The sequence below is a fragment of the Triticum dicoccoides genome, chromosome 4B (genome assembly GCF_002162155.2).
Source record: "Triticum dicoccoides isolate Atlit2015 ecotype Zavitan chromosome 4B, WEW_v2.0, whole genome shotgun sequence".
NCBI lineage: Eukaryota > Viridiplantae > Streptophyta > Magnoliopsida > Poales > Poaceae > Triticum > Triticum dicoccoides.
The window spans coordinates 513,555,646-513,565,932 of NC_041387.1; the positions used below are offsets into that span (position 1 = coordinate 513,555,646).

Genomic DNA, 10,287 nt, shown 5'->3' on the forward strand with positions numbered 1-10,287 from the left:
TTCTTTGATGTGGTTTCAATATCAGTATACTACTGAAAAGAAACTACAGATGCAAGCAAATGCAATAGAAGCATATAGCACAGTGAGGCTTATAATTTTTTTTTAGCAGAGTGACATATAGATTACGAAAAGTCTATTTAGAACATATCTTTCTAGGCAATAATAAATCTATTTACGAAATGTATAGATCAAACTTTATGCAAGGTCACTTCCTAATTTGGATGTAACTTTGACAACTGATTTGACCAACAAAATATATGTTACATGCCATAACAAACCTGAAAATGGAAACTTATTCCGCATACAAATCATGCGATAATACCTTTTGTGACATGTGACATTTTTTGTTGGTCAAATCAGTAGTCAAAGTCAGAACCAAGTTACAAAGCGGCCTTGCATCAAAAGTGTAGAAACTTTTCTACAGTAAAAAAACACAAAGAGAGGAAAACCATACGTCCGCAATTCCATGACTTGCCACTGTCGTCAGTGCAGAAATAGAAAAGTGAGATACGGTTGCCTGAAGTGAGAGCATACAGACCTAACATTGCAACCCCCTCTATGCTAGTAAAAAATTAAGTAAACTGCAACAGAAATAAACAAGACTATGTACAGCAGCCCAGGACACATATTTCACAGGACGACCCAGCATCCTCACCATAGCTGCGATATGCGCAAACCAAACCGAGTTCCAAGTTTACAACCTTAGCACTTCTGCAGTGTAGCGAGATGTCTAGCAGTAGCAAGACGCACAACGGAAAGCTTGGGTTGATAAGAGGAGCTAATTAAACTCTGTCATAGTTACCCATCTGAAATGTCCACAATTTCACCAATTGCGCAGTCCACAGTTTCATGGTCTGTTTGACCTGGAGCAGCTACACGATTATGCACAAGATGATCTGGCAACGACCGTTCTTCGACTTGAGAAGCAGGCGCACTTTCAGATATGTTCTTGTCCCCTGAGCCTTGAGAACAAGAATCAAAACGCACATCCTTTCTACCATCGTTTGATTCTGTTGCCTGAGAATTTTTCAGTAACCTTTGTCGTTTTCTCATTTCGGTTCTTTTATTGATCAAAGGTACCTCATCTTCATCTGAATCATCGAAACAGTAATAATTCAACCGCTCGACTATTATTGAATAGGATCCATCCCACTTACTGGTTTTCCTTTTCTTTTGTCTGCTGCACTCTTGGTTCCTTTTTGCTGTATCTGTTCTTGGTCGCTTTGGTGCTTCCTGAACAGTTGTGCCAGTCAGGTTGCCAAAGCGAATGTCCTTGGATAATTTGATTTTCTTATTACACCTGTCCCCTGAAGAGGAGCCCAGTCCTGATTTGTCGACTGCATCATTAGTAGAATGATGGAACTCAGCTGGTGCATCTTCCAGTTCATGCTTATTGCTTGTCCCTGACTTATTTGATGTATGTTTGGCATGCCAACTTCCACTGGCTGATTTGGCAGCCTTGCGTTCATCAAGTGTTTCTTCAGCTGAAGCTGTCAAAAACAATAAACAACACTATTACTCTATACAATGTATACTAGTAATGAAACAAAATGAAGAGTGGTCCAGACATTTCTAGATGAACTACTAGGTCTTATGGCAAAAGCTACCTACTGAACCCCCTAGTTCTGCACAGCCTGGAGCTGATTTTCCAACTCTATAATAGCTACCGGAGCACCCCTTCTTGTGCCTGCATACCAAGATATACATATCAAAACCAACATTAAAGGGTACATCCAAGAGTATATGGTGGAAAGGAGGTACAAAAATAGGGTACAAGTTGGCGATAGATTAATATGAAAAATCCAACAAATTTGAGAAATGCATATTTGGGTAAGATATTGCATCAAAATAATAATCTAATTCGCAGTCAGAGATCCTTCTTTTGTCAGGCTTAAATTTAGATGCCATATCAGATACATAACAAAACTCAGATACCTGCATAATTAGCAGACAGTGAAAACTAGTGTAAAAAACGCTCTTATATTATGGGACGGAGGGAGTAGTATGTTAGCCTCACTACCATTACATAACATCTTGACATTACTGACCCACTCGATCAGATTTTTTCTATTATCAACAAGTCATCAGCTTTGGGGTTAAAAAATGTTTCATCCCCGCTGGTGTAACTGACTTCATAACACTCCTTCGGCTCAACAACAGTCACACAAACAAGGGGAAGTTGTCATATGGCATGTTTTTTGTCTAGAACTGCATGACATTTATTGCTCGAGAGATCACTGTATGACATGTTTTTTCATCTTGGTTGTTGGTGTGCACATCTTGCTACACAATTTAATCACTTATCAGTGGCGCATTTTCTCTCGTTGGTTTCTTGTGGTTCGACTCTATATTTGGAGACAAAAAGTAACAATTTTACCATGCACATAGAAAAAATAATCTAAAGGTAGATAAGCTTAAATGCATATGTATGTATGCACACTTGTCCGTAATCTTTTGATGATTTTCTTCGAGATTGCAGGTCTTGCAGAAGCCGCATCAGTGTGGGGCTTGAAAAGATGCATCCTGACAGGTATATGGAGTTGTAGGCACGGATCAGGAATACAACGCTCCATCCTCCTCCAGCTTAAGATCCAGGCAGGACATGTGATTACACACAGGATGCAACGCCCACAGCACCTTACCAACATTTCTTAACAAGCTCTGCTATCCAGCATGCTCCAACCCAATATAATCATAATTGACAAGTGTAGCCTTAATAAAGAATTTAACCATTAAACATAACCCATGTTTAGCCAACTCTTCGTATTGTAGAGTTTCATGATAATTTATCAGGCAATCAACCAATTTAGTGCGCTCCAATACACCTAATTAAGCAATGTGAGCTCAGACTGTTACAAAAGATGAGCCCGCATTGTTTAATTAGGAGTAATGGAGCACATTGCCCAAACAATTGTTGATGATTTATTTCAAAGATATAAAAAATCAATCTATTTTTTGACAGTCTAGAAAATCAAGCCGTAGCTACAATTATTTCAAAACATGAGTTATTCTTTTATGGTTTACTTCTTTCATGCTACACTAGGTAACTACAATTATTCAGATTCGAACAGATGGATGATATAGTTGGCTTGCCAAGAGATGTCAACGAGGCTCTGTGTGTTGCATTCTACATGCAATCCCATGTGCCTTCTAGATCTTGAGCTGGAGATGGAAGCCTCGTCTTCTCTGTCTGCCTACACCTATCAGGATACTACATCCTTTCTAATTCCTCGTTGGTACTGCTGTTGCAAAGCCTACAATCCTGAAGAAAAAATACTAGAAAAGATTTCAGACAATTAAGCATGTATACATATATATTATTTTTAGCCCTACTACCTTTCAACTTATTATTATTGATGTGCATTGGAACAATCTTATTTTTGTCTGTATATGTAAAAGTAGGGACTGCAGGAATCAATGAGAGTTGTGATGTCATAGATGCATAACAACGACCAAGATGGAAAACCATGCCATGATAGTGACCGTGAGAGCAATAATGAATGTTCAACGGTAGCTTCCTTACTTGAATTACTTGCATCTGACCTTTTGGATTGCTATTTTATATGTAATACTATGAATATGCATAGTGCATGATCGCAATTACGTAATCATAAGATTGATGATGTGACTCCTCCATCACATAAAAAAAGAAGATATACATGGACACAACTGGATCTGAAATGTAAATTGAGCTTTCTTTAAGACACGTTTTTGTCGATATTTTCCATTTCTTTTTTCATACAAATGTATTTGTTGGTGTGCCAATGTACACATATTGACATATATGCATAGTGCTTTTTATAGTGCAGATATATTTCTTGTTCTTTCTAAATACATAATGGCAACTCCCCCTTCTTTATGTGACAGTTGTTGAGAAGCCTTGTGGTAACTAGAACAAGTAAGGAATACCATCAAGTCAGAGAAATCGGTGGCATGAATAAAACAGCAGATATACCAAAAAGGCAAATACCAAATCAAAAAATGCAGTGAAGCAAAGAGCTAATACCTATGCCATTGACAAGCTGAATTTGGGCACGAGGAATTAGCACCCATTCTCTCAATGCAGTCATCATGTGAAGGTCCTCTGATCTTGGTTGATCTAACAAAATCTCCACAGACGTCACACTGCAGAAGTGGTTAGCTGTCAATCTCAAAATTTAATTTCAGATTTACTTACTAGTATTACAGTCCAGATACTTACTTTGTATTTATAACATTTCTTTCTGATATCATGGAGCGTAATTATGTTGTAGCCACCAAGAGGACGCTGAATATAATTGACGATGTTAATAAGGAATCTCTTAAGTACAGACTGATTAACAGTCAATGCTTGAATTCAACTTACATGACGATCTGGTACAGAGCTGGAATTGATTGTATTCATTAACTTCTGAAAGTTTGGACCATGGTTACTGCAATCACAGTTTGAAATTAACAAGAAGGAAATTAGAAATTTGGAGGCATGTTAGAAAATTCTAGTCTTTGTCTTATTGAACAAGTACCTATGGCTAGTGTTATTATCTTTGATGCACACATAGGCATGAATCATCTCATGGAGCAAAACATTCTTCAGATCGGAGTATGTGTGAAATTCATACAAGGACTTCGAAAGAAGTACAATACAGCCACCGCCGCCAGGATAATACTCACAGCCACTTGTATCACTGCAAAAAAAAAGTAAACATGAGAAATTTCAAGACAGTTATTCTGGTGATACCGTAACGGTAACTAATAACTACTTTGGTACATACTAATGTGGATGATAAACCACACATAATTAAGTCTGGCTTTAGCATTGGTTGGACTTCAGAAAGATATTTGTGGTATAAATCCATTCAGTTTTTTTTCACTCAAATGAATCGAACTATTAGCAATAATCCTGAACTATTTCCTAACTGGAAGTCCACCACTATGATTGATGCATCACATGGTATAAAAAACTAGACCAGCAGGAGGAGGAGCCCCTGCTGTTTTTTAAGTAAGGAGGTGTGAGGCGCAACACCCGAACCCACGGAATTAATCATGTCCACATGGTTTGAACCCGCGTCAGCCAGGATATGCTACCGTGTTCCAACCACACCGTATACCATTCATCTATTACAAGAAAATTGATTGACATTTGCAATGTACAAATGTCATAGACCGCTTTGGTTCCACAATTTTCTCGTCACTTTTCATGACTGGTTAAACTGGATGCATTATACACTTCACTCATATTTTTAATTAATGATAAGTCTCACGCATACTATGATATTGGTATTATTGACTTGTTTTTACCCAAAAAATATCCATATCACATGAATATTCTAGAGTTTATGTGGTGAGAATTTATAATGTAATGAATACTTAGGAGAAGTAGACATATCTATTCCGTAAATTGCACATCCAAGATGTATGGAGAAATGAGACGACTTGGCACTCTCTTGAGGGTTGAGGCTTCTTTTGTGCTAGCCTAGAGTTGTGGATTTCAAACAAACGTATTTGTTGATTGGTGGTACAGGGGTTATTCCTTGAGTGCAAAATTGCTACTGTGCCCAAATCATCCCACCAAAAGTTTTGCTTTCATTAAATCTACAAGTAAGAAAATCATAATAGATCCTGGTGTTGGAGCTCAGAGCTACCGCACCATGTCTTGAGAGATTAGCATTATTTTTCAGTAATATCCAAAGCATATTATAATGTATAATGTATGTACAATAGGAAGATTTTCGGCCCTAAGGGGCCATTTGGATTGTGCCTTTGGTCGCCCTGCCAATCAATGGCACGCCAACATTTTGGCAGAGGAAATGGCCGCCGGCTACTTGCCAAATAATTGGCTGCGTAATAAAAGGGAAGGGCGAACGGGGCTGGGGTGAGCCAAATAATCGGATCTCAACCAAACGCACGCCATCGTTCTGGTCAACGACCAAATATTTGGACGGGTGCGCCAGGGCTGTGATCCAAACAGGCCCTAAACCTTTTCAGCCACCCAAACAATGGCATCCAATGGTTCACAACTTCACATCTCGTGGAGCCACTACTTAATTGAGTGTGGCATTAATCAAGATGGCAAGTGCATAAACATTATCATCTCTACACTGTTTTCCTATTTCCTTCCTAGAAAGGATGTGGAAGATACATACTGTTTCATCCTGCTTTGTTCTTCTCATACACCCAACACTTACTACCGAAATCACAGCGCTCCAAACATATCTTCAACTCAATGCACAATATATGCAAGCATTCAGAGGTTAGCACTGAAACTTCAGCCGGCATCGATGCGCACACAGCAGTTTATAGGTTTATCTGAGCCACCTATGTTCTGGCTGGAACTTTTGACCGGAATACTGAACAATTGGATAGCACTAGTGTTCCCTCTGGTGCCCTAATTCTTTTTTAGGGATTGGTAATTCTTGTGAACACAAGAAAGCGACTGGACTCTTCCCCTCCAAAAGTAATTGTGAAAGTTTCCCCTGATAGACGAACGGCCGTCTAGACTTAGACAAGGCTGCTAAACCTCTAGCACCGCCGGAAGGACCGAATCACAGCTCCTGCACAATAGGGTTCTTCTCCCTGCAAGAAATTATCAAAAATGCATCGAATATAGACTGCTCGCGAATGTGCAGTGATTTTCGAAGGGGAACAAAGAAATGCAACATATATCTTGCAATCCGGGAAACAATCCACATCTGCAGCCTCGATCTGCATAAGCCCGGCCAGAAAGCGAACCTAGATGGCACCCGAGAACACAAAGAACTCGAGGATTGGGAGGGACGGTTACCCGTAGGGGAGTGGCTCCTCCGCCCAGGAGACGGCGCACGCGCCGAGGGAGTCCTCGAAGTAGAGGGCGTTGTAGTGGCAGAAGAGCTCGGCGATGTCAGGCTCCGGATCCGAGCCCACCATGGCCGCACGAAGCGAAGGGGGACGTCAGGGTTGGGAAGTTGGGAGTGACGGCGAGCGTTTTAGGGGAAATCTTTTGTCAGGAATCCGGCGGATGTAATGGGCGCATAAGGCAATTTTGGCAATGCGAGGACGCCGCCGGTCGTCATATATTTACTCCCTTCCGCCGCGGCGTTTCCCTTTGTGAGCCAGAGTCAACTCCACCGAACATTGTTGCTTACGTTCGCTTGCCGGTGTTTCTTGCCTGACGTTTGCAATTAGGGGCGAGTGTATGGCTGTATGCTCGTGTATGAGTGAGTATCAGTGATTGTATTGGGTTAAAAGAAAGCATTTTTTTTCGCGAATACGTAAAAGCTTTGCGTATCTTTGCATTGATAGATAGGGTGGCAGTACAAGAGAGCGTTACAAGTCAGATATAGATCCGAGCCCACCATGGCCGCACCCGCTAACTTGGTCAAGGGACATTCTATGTGATGATCAATTTTCAGAGTCTGATCGAGCTACTCTAGTGACTGTTATGTGGACGATTTGGACCTCTTGGAACAATATCACCCACGACAAAGCTGCTTTCAATCCTATTCAATCCATGCGAAGGGTGCGGGAAACCCTAGCAGTTCTGGAGCTGCCTCGTGAGCATGCTCGCACCTTGCCTGGCCATGGCTGGCGTCCACCGGAGTTGGGCTGGGTCAAAATTAATACTGATGGAAGTATTGCACTGGAGGCAAGGAGGGGAGGGACAGGAGGAGTTGCACGATCTCGGTCATCCTTCTTGGCAGCATGGTGCAAACCTTACCCTGGGGTCACGGATCCATTAATAGCCGAAGCTCTTGCCCTTCGCGACGGTGTCATCTTCGCCCGTCTGAGAGGCTATGCTGAAGTGGTTCTTGAGTCAGACAATTTGGAGAATGTGAATCTCTGGAATTCGCGCCTGATATCCCGTGCGGTGGTGGCGCCTATCTTAGTTGAAATTGGGGAGCATGTTCCTTCGTTTAAGTCTTTTGTAGTTCAACATGTTGGTAGGGCAGCCAACGTCTCCGCTCATCTTTGTGCAAAGCAAGCGAGCACATTAGATGTTACAGAGTGTTGGATGGAGTCTACTCCAAGTTTTCTTGTAACCAGCCTCCTAGCAGATTCTGCTGGAGCTGTTGATGTTGAATAAAGAGCTCCCAAAATTTACTGCAAAAAAAGTCAGATATAGAGGCGGCTAACTAGTTCGTACATAGGGATGGCAAGCATCATTAGCTTGTGGCACATAGGACAACCGGGTGTGCCGCCCAGAGAGACCTCTGCCTACGTCTCGGGTATGATTAGGGCTAGGCTCTTAGTGTCGACGCGTGCCCAAAGTCGCGCCTCCTCTTGGATCATGTGCAGCGCGCGGCCCACAGCGGGCTGGTCGCCATCAAAGAGACAGCCACTGCGATGTTTCCATAGATGTCAGGCGTGAGGATGAGGCGAGGCCGCAACGGAGATAGGTCGTGGTGCTGGAGATGGGCGAGGAGAGCCAGGCGATGAACTCCTCGTCTTGGGCGGGGATCGTGGCGACACCAAGAAAGCACCTCATGCCAAACTTGGCGGGAGAAGGAGCAGCCCGCGAGGAGGTGCTGTATAATCTCGGGCTCTTGGTCGCATAGAAGGCAGTGTGGCTCGTGGGGAAGACCGTGATGTGCAAGGCGGTTGGCAGTCCAGCACCTGCCCAACAGAGCGAGCCAGATGAAAAACTTGATGTGGAGCGGCGCCCAGGATCTCCAAGTGATTCGCCAATGCGGGTCGGTGGTGGAGCCAGTGAATAGGGCTTGATAGCAGGAACGAGCGGAGTAGATCCCCGTGCTAGTCCAACGCCAGGACAACCAGACGGCTCGTCGGTCAGAGTCGGGTGCCATAGGCGTCGTCCAAAGCAAGACGTACTGCATGGTCATGGCCGCATCCACGGCGCCTTGGATGTCGGTGATCCACGCCTGGTTGAGCAGCCCATCACGCACCGAGCGCGTCTTGCGCCGGTGTTAGCACCTTGCAGTAGACTAGGGCCGCGATCTCAGACATGCTTTGCCCGTCCAACTAGTGGTCCTCCCAAAATCTGCACGACTCACCATTGCCGATGGTCCAAGTGGTCAAGGCTCTGAAGATGGCCTGAACCTCCGGGCAGTGCGGGATGTGAAGGTAATGCCACGGGCACGAGGCATCCATTCTCTGTAGCCACAGCCACCGGGCGCGTAGCGAGATGCCGGCACGCAGAGGTCTAGGATACCGAGGCCGCCGAGGGAGACAGGCCTGCATACCCGGCGCCATTTGACCATGCAGTGTCTGTTGCTCGCGACTTTGCGACCATACCACAAGAAGCTACGGATCAGACGGTTGATTCGCTTGAGGGTCGGCGGATTGATGGCCATCGCAAGCATGATGTGTACGGGCATGGTTGAAAGTACATGGCGACACAGGGCTAGCCGATCGCCCCGCGACATCATGGATGCCCACCACGGCGATAGCCTATGCTCCAGCTTGTTGATGATAGGTTGTAGAGTGTTTGTGCTGGCTTTGCAGATGGATAGTGGTAGGCCGAGGTAGGTGGTGGGGAAGTCTTGCAGCGGGTAGGCGAAGTTCGCAGTGATCATGGCCCGGTCTACGGCCGCGCACTAGATGGGGGATGTCGTGCACTTGGCAAAATTGGTGTGCAGCCCCAAAGCGGCCCCGAAGACCCGTAGCAGCTCGCGGACGGCACTCAGATCTTGCCTATCCGGTCAGCAGAAGAAATAAAGTTTTGAAGCGGTTGGAATTTGCGGCGGCTGGAATTGTGTTTGTCGACTCCCCTAGGGTTTCTGAAATATTTGGGCATTTATAAAGCCGAGAGGTGGTGGAAAGGACCTTCGTGGGCCCCACCACCCATCAGGGCACGCCCATGTGGGTGGTGGGCCCCACGGGCCTCCCCTCTGGTACTTCCTTGGCTCCCAAGTTGTCTTCTAGGCAGAAGAAAATTTCCAAAAAGTTATGTGGCGTTTGGACTTCGTTTGGTACTGATATTCTGTGAAGTAAAAAAACAAACAAAAAACATCAACTGGCACTGGGCACTATGTCAATAGGTTAGTCCCAAAAAATGATATAAAGTTGCTGTAAAATGAATGTAAAACATCCAAGAATGATAATATAACAACAGAAACAATAAAAAATTATAGATACGTTGGAGACGTATCAGCATCCCCAAGCTTAATTCCTGCTCGTGCTCGGGTAGGTAAATGATAAAAACAAAACTTTTGATGTGGAATGCTGCCTAACATGGTCATCACATATTCTTTTCTTTTGTAGCATGGACATTTGGACTTTTAGATGATTCAGAGCAATAGTCTATATTTGACATGAAGACTTCAATACTCAAGCATATCGACAAGCAACCATGTCTTTCAAAATATCAACACT

General features: G+C 43.8%; 1 protein-coding gene across 1 annotated transcript; it reads right to left on the minus strand.

The window, feature by feature from the left end:
• Positions 1–442: 442 nt before the first annotated feature.
• On the minus strand, positions 443–7,074 carry LOC119291179 (sprT-like domain-containing protein Spartan). The gene is made up of 7 exons (XM_037569888.1): positions 6,761–7,074; positions 4,503–4,664; positions 4,346–4,412; positions 4,202–4,267; positions 4,007–4,125; positions 1,608–1,687; positions 443–1,490 (listed from the first exon to the last, which is right to left on the minus strand). Exons 1-7 carry the CDS (start codon positions 6,880–6,882, stop codon positions 799–801), a joined length of 1,308 nt encoding a protein of 435 aa, XP_037425785.1. The 5' UTR covers positions 6,883–7,074; the 3' UTR covers positions 443–798.
• Between the last annotated feature and the right edge of the window lie 3,213 nt (positions 7,075–10,287).

Excerpts from the sequence above, each read along its gene's own strand:
- LOC119291179 (XM_037569888.1), bottom strand. The coding sequence starts at position 6,882 with ATGGTGGGCTCGGATCCGGAGCCTGACATCGCCGAGCTCTTCTGCCAC. Across the intron at positions 4,268-4,345 it reads GCTCTGTACCAGATCGTCAT|CGTCCTCTTGGTGGCTACAA; the intron begins GTAAGTTGAATT and ends AATTATATTCAG. Across the intron at positions 1,688-4,006 it reads TCAGCTTGTCAATGGCATAG|GCACAAGAAGGGGTGCTCCG; the intron begins GTATTAGCTCTT and ends CTTGGTATGCAG.